This window comes from Chanodichthys erythropterus, chromosome 10 (genome assembly GCF_024489055.1).
Source record: "Chanodichthys erythropterus isolate Z2021 chromosome 10, ASM2448905v1, whole genome shotgun sequence".
In the NCBI taxonomy this organism is placed as follows: Eukaryota; Metazoa; Chordata; class Actinopteri; order Cypriniformes; family Xenocyprididae; genus Chanodichthys; species Chanodichthys erythropterus.
In genome coordinates, this window is record NC_090230.1 from 18,808,302 (window position 1) to 18,823,838 (window position 15,537).

General features: G+C 39.2%; 1 protein-coding gene across 1 annotated transcript in view; it reads left to right on the forward strand.

Moving 5' to 3' along the window:
* The first annotated feature begins 1,357 nt into the window (after positions 1–1,357).
* The window catches only part of adcy9 (adenylate cyclase 9), a 42,655-nt gene continuing 28,475 nt past the window's right edge, over positions 1,358–15,537 (forward strand). Inside the window, exon 1 of the mRNA XM_067396367.1 lies at positions 1,358–4,951. Within this exon, the coding sequence (XP_067252468.1) occupies positions 3,187–4,951 (1,765 nt within the window). The 5' untranslated portion in view covers positions 1,358–3,186. The remainder of the gene's footprint in view (positions 4,952–15,537) is intronic.

Below are 15,537 nucleotides of genomic sequence, written 5' to 3' on the forward strand. Positions count from 1 at the left end.
TCATTAAACATATTAATAAATGTTAATTTCCAACATACTTTGGGTTCATTTTAAGCAAGCAATGCAGTAATTTTAAACAATAATTGAGTTAAATAAAACTACCCAGCAGGTTGGGCAAACATTTAACCAAACGTTTGGTTAAAACAGCCCAGTCGCTGGGTTTGTCCATTTTCAACCCAATTTTTGTTTTTTTGTAAAGGATTAGTTCACTTTTAAATGAAAATTTCCTGATAATTTACTCACCCCCTTGTCATCCAAGATGTTCATGTCTTTCTTTCTTCAGTCGAAAGGAAATTAAGGTTTTTGATGAAAACATTCCAGGATTATTCTCTTTATAGTGGACTTCAATGGCCTCCAAACGGCTGAAGGTCAAAATTAGTTTCATTGCAGGTTCAAAGGGCTTTAAATGATACCAGACGAGGAATAAGAGTCTTATCTAGAGAAACCAGTAAAATGACTTAAAGGGACTTTGGTATTACTGCCCTCCCCAGGTCAAAGTTTAAACTAATTGTTATATACTTGCACAAGCATATTGTATATGACAATTTAGTTCAAACTTTGACCTGTGGAGGGCAGTAATACACTTAGCAGTGTCTACACTGCTGGAATTCTAATAGAGAAGAAGAAGAGAGCTAGTTCAAGATGAGCGTTTATGGTTAAAATGTATAAAATTTTAATTTTTTTTTTTTAGAAAATGAGTGATAATTTCTCTAGATAAGACTCTTATTTCTCGCATGGGATCGTGTAGAGCCCTTTGAACCTGCAATGAAACTGTAATTTTGACCTTCAGCCGTTTGGAGGCCATTGAAGTCCACTATATGGAGAAAAATTCTGGAATGTTTTCATCAAAAACCTTAATTTCTTTTCGACTGAAGAAAGAAAGACACAGACATTTTGGATGACATAGGGGTGAATAAATTATCAGGAAATTTTAATTTGAAAGTTAACTAATCCTTTAACCCAGCATTTTTAGAGTTTGACATATTATAATAGTTTTCATTACTTTTTAAAGATTTCCATTACTTTTCTAGGCCTTGTAAATCACATTCATACTGCCCCCCTTAAAATACATTTGAGATCACCAATAAAAAAGCTTTGGTCAGATTTGACACCACATTCTGATAAGAATCGAATCAAAATAATAATAATAAAAACAGTTACATACGTGTTGAAATGTTAGTAACGTTACACTCTAAAAAAATAATCTTTCTTTACTCATACTTGTTTACCAGTGATAATTATGAATTACTCAAGGAACAGGTTAAAATCAGGTTCCAGCTAATCTAGGCAGTGAGAATAGATACTGCCATAATTATACTCAACGTACCTGTTCTTTTTATGACTCCACATGGGCTTCATGCAAAGACAGCAGCCAAATTTGAAGAGTTCTCGTGCGTGCGCGCCGCCGTTAAAGAGCCCTGCGTGCGCGCTCCCTCGCGACTCGCCCCCTCCCCTGTATTTCAACACTGTAGTTAAGTTGTCCACCCCACCGCACGCCCACAACCATCTTTTCCGAGTGTGCTCAGAACATGGTGGTGGAGCTCGTGAACGCAGCGCCCGGGTAAGCGCCAACCAGCGGTGTTCAACTCCTTCCTGAGGCTGTTCGGCTCCCACGACACCGCCGTTCCCTTCAACAGGCTCGTGCAGACGGGGAGGAGAGCCGAGAGCGAACGGAAGAGGACGCAACGCGACACAGCAGCGGTGCGTTCGGCTGGCATGAGCTTGCCTACGAAAACGGACTTGAACGGAGTTTTGGAGGAATGCTAAACAGACAAAGTGGGGATTAAAGAGACTGATAATGTTGGAGCATTGGCGTGGGATTTAAAGCAATGGGATGTGAGATCTCATTCTTGGTCTGAACTCCACGAGTGCTGAGCTGCCAGCCCGATCAAACGACTTGAGGCCTGGGGGAAAAAACTTTCGTCTTCATTTTGAACACTTTGCATTGAAATTATTTGAGATTACCTCCAAGTAACTGGTTAAAAGGGATTGCACACAAACAAGAGCAAACTTTCCCTAAGCACTCTTTCTGACTTGACAGAGTGCCTCGATGTCATCTGTGTTTTCCTCTTCTTGGAAGTTGAAATCATAAGTATTATTCGTCTTCTGGAGTTGGCAGATATGCACCGCGGCGTTGCGCTCTCACGCGAACCACTGATGTCATTTGAAGTTGTCACGACGTCATCCTGAGCTTGGACGTATTTTAATGCTCTTTGAAAGCTGGAATATTAACGGTTGACATCCGGAGTTTGTGTTCAGGAAAGGACGGGGCTCCTCCATGGGAATAGGCCGTCTTCTGACCCTCGACAGGGGCAGAAGTGGGGCAGTAACAGGATCTGCACCGAGTTTTGACGGAAAAAGACGGACAGCTTTAATGTCTTACCACCAGACGTTTATTTTTCTCCGTTTACGGAAGATATAGGACGATTCTTGCTGCTTCGTGATGTCAGAACATAAGTTAGAGATTTTTGAATCAATTTTCTGTGATTTTTTTTTTTTTTTTTTTTGACACTATAAAGTGAAAAGCGTTTTAAAAAAAGTTCTCACAGAAATTGGCGCCTTTTAACTCATTCGTCAAATAGCAACCGTTAAGTTTGTTATTTGCTGACTTAAAACTGACATTAGCCCGAAACCGAGTACAAGAAATGTGTAAAATCTGGCATTTGGAAATATGAGAGATAAACTTGTATTACCTTTGCATGTAACGTTAATCTGGAAATGGAAAGTAAATTCAAACATTGTCGAACATTGGAGAGGGTGTTTGAGGGACTGGATTAAAAAAAACTAATTTGAAAACCGTTTCAATGTGAACCACTTTTAAAACGATACTTACTTGCTCTTGTTGTATTGAATGCGAATTAAAAACGATGTGCTCAAAAAAGGAGGCTCGAGTGGATGGCAGTGCGTCAGTCTCTCGGAGCAAAAGTACACACATGCGCGTTCATGCGCCCCTGAGCCATAGAATATAATGGAATCCGAGTGCTGACGTAATCCCAGCACGGATAAGGAACTGCTCAAGAGTCCAAGAAGGTCCATCCTCATAGTGAATGCACTTGGAATTTCGTTCCGGCTGGACTCTTTTCAAATACAAGTACTCTCAAGAATCCATGTTCAAGTGCCGCTTTCTCTGTATTGTCAGCAGTAGGTAATATGTGATAATTAAAAGTCAGTTGTTGTCCCATTGCCATGGCATTGCCAGAGCAGCACCAACAACTACACGAGACGGAGGTTAGGTGTGATAGTGAAGGGGGAGCTGTTACTGTGCGGATAACTGACAGCCGCAATCAACAGGTGGGTCCAGACCAAGAGGTTGACCCTGGCGACATGGGCTCCTCCAAACCCTGCAAATATAGTATCTCCTCAAGCTGCAGCTCAGGGGAGTTGGGTGTTCCTAGGGCTATTAAGACTCACCTGAGCAGTCCGAGGAGAGTGCCGCAGCTGTTCGAAAGGTCCGCGGCGCAGTGCTGGGACCCCAAGTTTGACTCGCCCATACTAGAGGAGGCATGCAGGGAACGTTGCTTCCCGCAGATGCAGAGAAGATTCCGTTACATCCTGTTTTACCTGGCCACCGCTGCGCTGCTGTGGGGGATTTACTTTGGGATCAATAGCAGCAGGTGTGACCCTACAAACTTTCTGGTCCCCACGATAGGGTTTCTTGTGCTGTGCCTTCTCCTCCTCTGGTTTACGTTCTCAAGGCCGTATGTGCGATTCTACAACCATGCCTCCTTCCTCCTTACAGTGATCATGTTTGGCATCACCCTGGCGCCCCAGATGCAAACCGCTCTCTTTGCTCTTTTTGATAGCCAGAAAGCAGACAATCAGTCACTACCTGCTTCTCAAAATGCTCCTTGTATATCACCAGTTGGGACATTTTCACTCTGTATGGAGGTGCTGCTTTTGCTGTACAGTGTGTTGCATTTGCCCCTGTATGCGTCAGTGCTTCTTGGCTTGCTGTATTCTGTCCTTTATGAGGCTTTAGGTTGGCTGCACCTTGCTCAGTTGGATGATAGTGTAGGGTCAAGGGCGGGAAGTTCAGTCTGGCATACTCTGAGCTGGCTCGGCCCAGGTAAAGTCCTGCTGCACCTGTGCGCACACGTCATTGGCATCCACATATTCATTATGTCCGAAGTGCGCTCTCGGAGTACCTTTCTCAAGGTAGGTCAGGCCATCATGCACGGGAAGGATCTAGAGGTCGAGAAGGCGCTGAAGGAGCGGATGATCCATTCTGTAATGCCGCGGCTGGTGGCGGACGAGCTGATGAAGCAGGGAGACGAGGAGAGCGAGAGCTCGGGGAAACGATACAGCGCAGGTACATGCTCCGCCACCACTTCAGCTGCCGCAACCACGTCCAGCCCCAAAAGCAACAAACGTAAGAAGAACTCTATTCCTCGTGGACAAATAATCTTCAGGCCCTTCAACATGAAGCGCATGGAGCCGGTCAGCATCCTTTTTGCTGACATTGTGGGCTTCACCAAAATGAGCGCCAACAAGTCCGCCCATGCACTGGTGGGACTGCTAAATGACCTCTTCGGTCGCTTCGACCGACTTTGTGAGTTGACCCGCTGCGAGAAGATCAGCACTCTTGGAGATTGCTACTATTGTGTGGCGGGCTGCCCTGAGCCACGTACCGATCACGCATACTGCTGTGTGGAAATGGGGCTTGGGATGATCCAGGCCATTGAGCAGTTCTGCCAGGAGACGTCGGAGACCGTGGACATGCGCGTCGGCGTGCACACTGGCACCGTGCTCTGTGGTATTCTGGGAATGAAGCGCTTTAAGTTTGATGTCTGGTCTAACGACGTCAACTTGGCCAATCTTATGGAACAGCTGGGCGTGGCAGGAAAGGTGCACTTGTCGGAGGTCACAGCAAGTTTTCTGGATGACTGTTATGAGAGGGAGGATGGACGAGTGATGGAACGTGTCGGACATGGTGTTACTGATCAGCTGAAAGGTAAGACACAAGAATAATGTTTTGTTTTGAACATACATTGGGGTGCAAAAGTCTAGTGAAAATGCTTCTGGTGTGCATTTTCTTTGAGTGAAAAATTTAATTGAAGATGAACATGAATTTCAGAATTTAGTTTGTTCATGAGCTCCACAAAACCTGATGATCATGTCATCCAGTGTGATTTGAGAATGATCCAATGAGCATCTTGTGCTTCAGAAAAAACAAAAACATCCAAATTCACTTAAATATCCCAAATATTTGTTTTACATTTTTCTTAAAATCCTAATACTACTTATTTTCCAGGTTTAAATTTCATTGAGTCACAGATTTGCAAATGTCAGACTTTTGTATTCCAATCTGTCACTGTCTGCTATGTTGTTAAGCTGTGTCTATATGTGGTGTTCCCTACTTTTTTTTTTTTATTGACTGCTGTTTCCCAGCTTTGCTGTGGTGGTGATGATGATGATGATGAAGAAGATAAGATCGTAGTCTTTATTGTGCACCTTGTAGTCATGTCCTCTTAAGACTCTGTACAAAGGGCTGCAACTCTTCTCTAGTTTTATTGCACCCTCATATAATCTCTTTAGTAACTTAACTATAGAGTAACTGTGTAAAAAGATGATTGTTTTTGACCGTTTCTGCAGTCCTCTGAGGACCCTGTATAAAGGGCTCCAATCACAGTCCAAAATGACCACTCGCCTAGTCCCAAATGCTAAAAAAAGCAGCCTTTGGGGCACAATTAAAACCAGTTGGTTGGTAACTATTTATCAGCAGCTGTAGTGTAATAATTATATCAAATTGTAATAAGGATAATAGGTTTTATTTATTATAATAAAGTATTTTTATTATTATTATTTAAAATGTAAACATAATTACTTACAGTTTGAGCTTATTGTTATTTTTTTTAATCACTCATCATTGCCAGGTGTGGCAAAAAGCTAATTTTGGCTGCATATCTTTTTCACTTTTATTGTGCCCTCATATAATCTCTTTTGTATCTTAATTGTAGATTCGCTGTCATCGAAAGCTTTTTCATCTGTAGCTCTATTGTATTGCTGTTGTAGCTCTTTTATTGTGGCCTCCCTTTGACACAGTCACCACGCATTCACGGTTCTGCTTTCTCAATAACATCAGTGTCTATATGAAGGCCTGCATCCAGCAGAGCTGTTGATTCAAAGTCGTAGTGACTGACACAAGCAGAGGTCTCTCTTTTTTCTTTCTTCTTGTCCTTCTCTCGGCCTCTCTCCCAACCCATGTCCTTAATCTGAACCCTGATGTTGTTCCCTAAATGAACGTTTCAGGATCTCCTCCCTCTTTATCAGCCACCTCCCTTCAGACATCCTCTTGTCAGTCAGAGAAAGATGGTGGCTATAGAGATAGACTTTTGGCAGTGAATCATGACAGTATTCCAACTTTGTTAACCCAGTCTTTATGGTTTAGAAAACCGGTCCTGTATTTCACCAGCAGTGTTGCAGGCTGCATCATGTTTACTTGATTTAGTCAAATGAAATTAGTGATTGGGGTCCAGGTTCCTATAAGTCATTGAACAGTTGGCACACTTGTTGAAGTCCATTCCAGCTCAGACTTGTATCTCAAGCTCAAAGTAGACTGTACTCCCTCTGTAAGATGGAAGAAAGTGAAGCTAACGTTTGTGGACGGGATGGTCTCGCAAATGGCCCTCTGCCTTGGTGCCAGTCATGTCACCCCATGTGACCGTCTGATTCCATTGGGTAGGTGGGTGCGAACAATGACACGCTAGTAACCCAGCTGTGTGAGGGATGCGTCACTGTCTGTCTTGCCGCAAGCGATTCTATTTGCAGTATTTTCCCTGGACTTTACATGGCTGCGGTCTGACCCTGCTGTACACCTTTAAAGTGTGTGTGTGTCTGTGTGTGTGTGTTCTGTTTTCAGACAGACTGGACACAAGCTATAAAACTATATTTATAATGGTTCATTTTGGGGTTAGTTGTCCATGGTACCAATAATAGTTACAATTAAATTAATAATTACCAGTATTATTATTACCTTCGTACAAATTGCTATCTGTGTGAATGTGCCTTAACTGTGTCCAATTTAATAACCTACAAGATATTATGGAGAATGTTGTCTTTATATTATTTTTCTTTTAATATGTATTTGTTTTTGAAAGAGGTCTCCTCTTATGCTCACTAAGGCTGCATTTATTTGATCAAAATGTTACCATTTAAAATACAGTATATTTTAAAATGTATTCTTCTGATGTCACGTGATCCTTCAGAAATCATTCTTATATGCTGATTTGGTGTTCAAGACACATTTCTTATTATGATCAATGTTGAAAACAGTATTTTTGAGGAAACCGCAATACTATTTTACTATCAGGATACTTTGATGAATAAAGTTCAACAGAGCAAAAATAGCAATCTTTTTAAAATTCTGAATGTAATTGCTGCCACTTTGATACATTTTATGTGTCCTTGCTGAATAAAAGTATTTATTATTATTATTATTATTATTATTTATCCTTTTTTTTTTTTTTTTTAATATATTACTGACTCCACTTTTGAACTGTAGTGGTTTGTGTGCAGGTGTACCGGTATATTTGCATATGCGTAATTCAGCTATAATCTGTTCGACCGCTGTGCCCACACACTGTGAAACAAACAGACCTGTGAATTATCACTGCAGCACATTGAGTTTAATTAGAAACCAATTATATCTGTTTATTTCCTCCTGCCTGTTTCACTTTTGTATGAGGATCCTGTGGACCTCGAGCCCCTGCGCACACACTGACCACTGGGACCCCAGACAACTGTTTAATTTATTTATTTTAAATAATGTTAATGTTAGTCTAATGTTAGCCTACCAAATTGTCTTGAAGCGGTCGGTGGAGGGCTCCAAAAATTACTCCAGGATAGAATAGATTCGTAGTGGGTACTATGGTAAGTGTAAGATGCATTTTGAGGGTGCTGACTGAGACTGGTTTGAAATTGAACTTGAATTAAGCGAATTTGGTTTCCGAATGCACAATCAGGGCTCTGCAACATTTTGAATATTCACAGTTTATTCATTTATATTAAATTAAGCCTTGTGAATTAGGGCTGGGCGATATGACCAAAATCTTATATCACAATATGAGTAATTTTATATCACGATATAGTTATTTTTTGCTATATCATTGAAATTTCATAATTATCATCAATTTCAATATAATTTAAATTAATACTAGCCTGAAAAGCTTTCTGTAGACAAATAAACTTTGATAAAGAAAGGGCAAAGAAAACAAACTACAATAGAACAAAGACAGATGAAATGGACCTACATGAAAAATACTTCAAGCACTAGAAAATATATAAAGTAATCAAAGGTATAAAAAAATGCAGTCTTTACTGTGTAAATTAAATATACATTTATTTTTATTAAAGTTACAAAAGCAAGCAGTGAGAGATTTTCTTTTTTGTTGTTTGATTAGCATTAAAGGGATAGTTCACCCAAAAATTAATTTGTTTATCTGCTTACCCCCAGCGCATCCAAGATGTAGGTGACTTTGTTTCTTCAGTAGAACACAAATGATGATTAACTCCAACTGTTGCCCTCTGTCAGTCTTATAATGCGAGTGATTGAAGTATAAGTGCGAGACATCACTGCTGTTGTCAGAACGCGATCAGACCTCACTAAGCGAGTGCTGAACGCAGTTGGACAGACGGCGCTGGGAAACAGTCTCTCAGAGAGCGCGCACATATACTGAAATGAGTTGTCTTTCGCTGCTAATTACACTTAAACGGTTTAAAATCACTTGATTTTAATGCAAATTATATGCAAATTATAATCTTTCATGACCGCGCAGCATAGCAACCTCACGTGAGCATGACATTGACTGAGACGATAGTCCAAAAATTTAAACCGTGTCTACCAGTATATTGCCCACTCCTACTTATTGTGCTTAATACACTTTAACATCGAGCACGTCTCTAATTCGCGATTGCCTTCTGAGAGAGGCAGGTTTCATGCGCGCACTTTGGCAGTGTGATAGTCAGCACGAATGCTGCACCGAGTTTCTTTTCAAGATATATTGCGCTTATAACTCTTTTAACATCAAGCATGTCCCGCTCTTTATATTGTCACTCATGCATTTCATCACTCTGAAGTGGTCAGAAAAATCTAATATTTTTAAATGGAACAATTATTTTATTGAGCAAAATCTAAAATAAAAATATAAAAATTTGCAAATGTGTTTTGTTTTATGGCTCCTATAGTCTGCTATAGTGAGAATATGGAGCTTATAATCAAGGAGGAAAAAATACCTTGATTTATTCAGAGGCTCAAACGCGGCAAAAACATGCGATTTGTTGATATTTATATGGTCGAAAAGGAAGATGAAATTCTTGATAGCTTGTAATTGATCAACAAATAAACATTTCTAAAAAGCCTAATGTATCATATTTGGTACATTTTAACATGATTTTTCTAAGTAAAGTTGCTTCAGTCCAGTAAGTTTTCCTCTTGAAATATTACTAATAATATAAAAATTATTCTAAAATCAGTGAAGATTTCACAGGAAGAGATACATAACCTGAAGGGGGACGTTTTTACAATTATAATAAAACACCTTTTACTTGCTAAAAAGTAAAAACTATCAAACAGATGACAAAAGGCACAAAGTAGATTATGCACAACAGGTTTTTCAGCAAAGTTTTGATCATGTTAATCATTTAGAGGTTTTTGGAATTTTGTGTACCAAATATGATTCAGTAGGCTTTATAGGGTCTCAGACTCAGTAAGATTGATTCATTTATGTGAATCGGTTCAAACAATCCATTGCGATGGCTCTATTCAAAATTCTGATTTAGTAATATTTATGTATCTAAATACTGCTGTTTATATTTATGCGTCTTCATATAGCGCCTCTAGATAATTTACAGTATTTTACTTAGTGGCTGTTTGAGCAAAAATGGTGGTTCCTGATTAAAAAACAAAAACAACTAAATAAACAAATTAAATGTACTATTTTTAAAATTAGAATATATATCAAATATCCTGAAAGGCCAATACTCCGATTTGTATATATTTTTATAAACCCATACGAGCCATAGTCCCAATGCAAGTTGTTTGGTTGGAGCAGATCGGAGTGTGTTCTTGCAGATAAGGAGCCCAACCCTGTTCACACACTCGTGCCAGGAGATATAGACAAGCTCTTTATTTGGGAAAGAAATTCCCTTCCTCCATATGTCGTATAGACATGCATATACAGTCATATTATTGTCATATACATATACTCTCAGTAGTATATACATGAAGGGCACAGAGCTTGAGCAGGACACGACAGATGGTGTGGAGAGTCTTTGTTGTCTATCCTCATTCCTCTCTTTCTCATATCGTTCCGTCACTCCAAGGTCATGAGTCTGGCCGAGCTGGACAGGTTTGTCCAGTCTGTCGAGGAACTTCAGCCACAAGACGCCTGTATGCAGGTACAAATACACAGCTGTGAGGCTCCTCCTTTCTTTCTTTAGACATTGTCTTGTTTTTGACGTGAAAAAGCGAACAAGTAAACAGCTGGCTCATCTATCCCAAAATGAGTTTGTTCTATATATAGGAGTTGTTTGGAATGGAAAACTAGCTTGCTATATACTGCAGACCAAGTATATTTTAGGGCTTTTTTGCCCGTTTAGACAGGTCAGTAAGAGGACTGGATGGAAACCATGGGAAAAGAGTGAAGGCAATTGGACTTTGAAAAAGGACCTTGAGCCGTGACTCAAACTCTGGTCACCTAAAGTGCAATCGCACCATTTATGCACTGCCCAGCCCAAACTGCTCTCTTCAACTGCATGACCTCATTACATTGCATGTTTAATTCAGCGAGTGACATCCCAATGTGATGTCTGTAAACCTTTTACTCCACTTCAAACTACTGTTGTTGTTGGTGTTGTTGTTGTTGTTATATAAATTTTGTGCAGAAAACAGCTGAATTATGTATTAGCTTCAGTGTTATAGTGTTTGTCTTATTTATACACTATTATAGTATTTTTTTTTAACATTTGTTTTTTACATTTTAGTTTTAGTAATTTTGTGCTTTTTCATTTTATTAACATATAGCATCATTTTCAGTTTTAGTCATTTCAGTATTTCAGTTTATATTTTTATTTTATTGTATTTCAGATTTTTCAATCAACAAAAACAGTTTCATAGTTTTAGTTAAAGGATTAGTTCACTTTTAAATAAACTTTCCTGATGATTGAAGGTCAAAATTAGTTTCACTGCAGCTTCAAATTGTTCTACAACTAATTTTGACCTTCAATCATTTGGTGCCCATTCAAGTCCACTATAAGGAGAAAAATCCTGGAATGTTTTCATCAAAAACTTGAATTTCTTTTCAACTGAAGAAAGAAAGACATGGACATCTTGGATGACATGGGGGTGAGTAAATTATCAGGAAAAGTTTATTTAAAAGTGAACTAATCCTTTAACAATAAAAACACTGTTTGGCGGTCTGATCAAATAATACAACAAGGAAAGTCAAAGCCCAGTGCATCATGGTATACAGCATTTCTCTTGGTATTTTCTGCTGTAAACTGCTCATCTCTTATGTACGGAGCCCCTAAAGGGACATGGTGGTGGAAAAAATTGATTTGGGAGGAAAAAAAAACATTCCCTTGAGAAACTTTGAATTCACTCAGAAAACTTTTGCGTTTCCCCCAAACAAGCTTTGTATTTGCTCTCAAAGTTTTGCGATAGAGCAAAGTTTCTCAGGGAAGAAACGTCCAAAGGAAGTTGTTGCAGTTAAGAGATGCACAAACACTTTGTGAGTCAATTCGAGCAATCATCATCAAAGAATCGGTTTAAAAGAATGATTCATTCAGAGATAAACCATTATCACAGTGTGTCTAGACTCATTAACTCTTTTCAATAAGTAGAATTTCAATTGTTTAAAATCATTCTTAGATTAAACTGATTAATCAAATCAGATGCAGTTTTAAAAGATTTCATTCTTCTTCTCTCAGCCAGTAAACTTAAAGACACTCTCTCACACACACACACACACACACACCCCTCATGTTTTAAGATTCCTCTCTGCTTTGTGCTGAAGCTCTTGACTACAATTTAGAGTAACAGTCTTGTCAGGTGATGTCATGACCTGTTCTTGACTAATCTAAAAAATCTTCCTCTCTTTCTGGAGAAACATGCAACGGCATGTTCCCTAACTCATGCTCTGAAATTGACGGCATATTTAAGCTCCAGAGGTTTTTCATTTTTTTTCTTTCCTTTTCTCTCTTTCTCTTTACACTCAGCTTTTACATCACCACACCACTGTGCATGTGGTGTTGACACAGCTGGTTGGTTTTGTGTGTTTGCCAGGCTTTGGCCTTGGCGTTGCTTGTGAACAGGTCAGGGAATTACTTTGATAAGACACCTTCCTGTAGCCAGAGGTCAGAGTCATGTTGTGTGTGTGCGTATGAAATTGTGCGTTACAGAGCATGCGCTGTGTGAGAGGCTTTTTATGTCTATGTTAGAGATATGTAGCTAATTACAGTTTTTTTTATTTATTTATTTATTTGTTTTTTTTTTATTAATGTTATGTTAAAAAATATGTAAATACCTACGCATGTGTGTGTTTCCATTACACATTTTCTACTACAAAAGGTTGACTCAGACTACAGGATCAATCCACACAAATGCACTGTGACCTTCAGTGCAAGCTGCATGACATGCATTGCATGTTTCGCACGTCAACACACCTGCCCACATACACAGGGCTGTCGCGTCAGATCTGGTACGTCAGATTCCCAGTGGTGACACATAAAGCTGTGTGTGTGGATTTTTAAAAGCAACGATGCAAGGTGCTGAGGGATCACGCACACATACATCTGCTCAGTGAGTGCACAGCCAGCACATTGGATGGGGATGTTTAACTGCAGTGCACTGTGGGATAGTTTTCTGCCACAGATGAGCTTTTGTAATGCAAGTTGGAGAGCAGAATTATATGCTGAAATCTGCAGTATTATGGACTACTTTTATTTTTCGCTTTCATTTTATTTTTTTGCCACTTTTATATTCTTTTTTTTTTTTTTTTTTTTTTTTTTAAATTTAGTTACCTTTTGTCAGGTGAAGTAATGCATTTTATGGTGTTGAATTAAATTAAGTTTTATTTGCACATAGTCCAGATTTTGTCAGAATTTTGGGGATTCTGCAAAATAATTCAAGTAGGGCTGGATATTGGTACAAATTTCACGATTTTGCTCTCCATTCGATTTGATTCCAATCATGATTTGATATTGATTTATTTGGAAATATTTTGGAACATTTTATTTTAGTACATTTTAATTTTTTCTAAGGGGGCGTTTACACAACACCATTTTCAGCTAAAACAGAGAACTTTTTATGCACTTTGGCCATTCATTTACATGACACTGGCGTTTTGGGGGCCTGAAAATGCAAACTATTAAAAACAATAGTCAAAGTACATGTTTCTGAAAATTACATGGTTATCGTGACAAATGACGACGTCATGCACATGCATATTACATGTTCAGATAGGCGTGTAGTTTTTTTGTTTTTTTGTTTTTTTGTAATCTGTTTTTTACAAAGTGACATCGCCAACTACTGATCTGGCAGCATAATACAGCAGTTTTTGTTGTTTTTGACTAATTTTGACACTATTGTCGTTTTATGCAAAAAAACATTTTTTGTTTTTAGTACATTGTTGTTGTGTAATACCCTAAAAGTTTGGTCTTGCAATTTCAAATCTATATTGGTTCGATATCTATTAGGGTTGGGCCGATAGATAATGCCATTGTTCATCGCCGATGCTGATAGACATCACGATCATACCTTTATAATGAAATAGAGATCGCGAGATGAATCCAATCTGTGGCACTTGGGTAAAATATGAGTGTCCATTGCAAAACAAAAAAACATGTCACATTTCTTCTGAATGATCTGTTCTCTGTCATCGTTCTTCAAGAAAGGATGCAATCTGAACAGCCTTTATGTTGTAAAACTGTATACGATCGTATCTAACAAACAAATGAGCCTGTGTCCAAAGTATTTTTTTTTTCAAAATAGTGCAGCAGTTTTAGTTATAATATCCAAGCAGTGCTGTCGGATTTTGATATCCTCCCGCCATTGTCATTGTAGTAAATCTCACAACCAAAACTTTCAGCCAATGCCACGATCCAACAACGTGTGTTCTGTTTCTTCCGCATGCACGCACACAGACACACATCAGTCTCGAATATTATGCAGACAGCCATATTTTATAATTGTATAAAATAATCGAGAAAAAAAAAACCGTCTGAGATGCCAAATTCAGTGGCAGCTGAGGTAAAGTGACAGCTCACAGACAGCAGCGCAATCTACCTGTCACTCAAGTGACCACGCCCTTAATTATGCAGAACTTTAAGGCTTAATATAATTTAAACGGATAAGTTATAAAAAAAATTCACCCCCCTCAGAGTTGTCATGAAGGGCAAAAATAGCAGTATAGACCAAAACCACAATTTGAACCAACTTGTAAACATGTTTTTTTCTGCTATAAACTTGGCCAATTTAACATGGGACTCTATGAGATTCTGCTCTCTTTTGGAGCCTGTCCCTAGCGGCCAGTCGATGAATCGCAGTTTAAGTTACTTCCGTATTGGCTTCACGAGAGAAAGGGGGAGGTTGCCGTTTGGACTGAACGGTAGCACCATTTTACTGTTTCAAGTTGAAGTGAGAAGCGCTTCAAAACAGCAGTGCGGATCACACCACAAGATGTTTGTGGTAATGATATTCCAATGCTATATCCTCCAGCAGTTTTATCTAAAGTCAAACACGCTTCATTCAAGCCCTTCCAGCTCTGTGCGCGTTCTCTCTTTCTCTAGACATGCCACATTAACGGTGCATGTCCAATGGAGCGTTTTTAATGAGTGTTTTTAATTCGTTCCAGTGAATTAAATCCATCCACCCATCCATCGCGATGTTTCACTGTAGACATCGTCCGATGCCAATTTGGTAGACATCGCCCAACCCTAATATCTGTATTTAAATTAAAACCAGGAAATCGATATTTCCAACCCAGTCCTAGGATCTATAAATGTAAAACATGTTAAATAGAGCTGAGAATACGGAATTCTTATTGGCATGTATTCAAAATTGCGTAAATTTTTGATCAGCGATCATGCCAGGGGTGAGAGATGTGTAGAAGTTTGTGAATCATAGGTGTCTGCAATTTCAGTTTTCCTTTTTTAGAGTGCTTCTTGGTGTTTATCAGGTACTGTATAGTTTGTGTGTGTGTGAGAGAGAGTGAAAAAGAGACACACAGCAGAATGCTCGATCATGTCATCGGATAATAATGTGCTCTAGGGACAGGATATGGTTTAATGTATCAATGATTCAGCAATCCGTTGTCCCATTGTGTGCTTGCCCGAGGTAGAGAAACTAAGAGATAAGTATGCTCATCTCATTCATCTTGGTCACTGTTCGACTGAGGGACATTGCTGTAGGTCCATGTGTGTCAGTATGACGCAGCTCACTCACCCTGTGCGTCATCCTGTGTGCTCAAGACCAGAGAGAAATAGAGAGCGTGATTGAGTGAGATGGAGAAGAGAGAGAGAGAGACTCCCTTTGCATTCCCT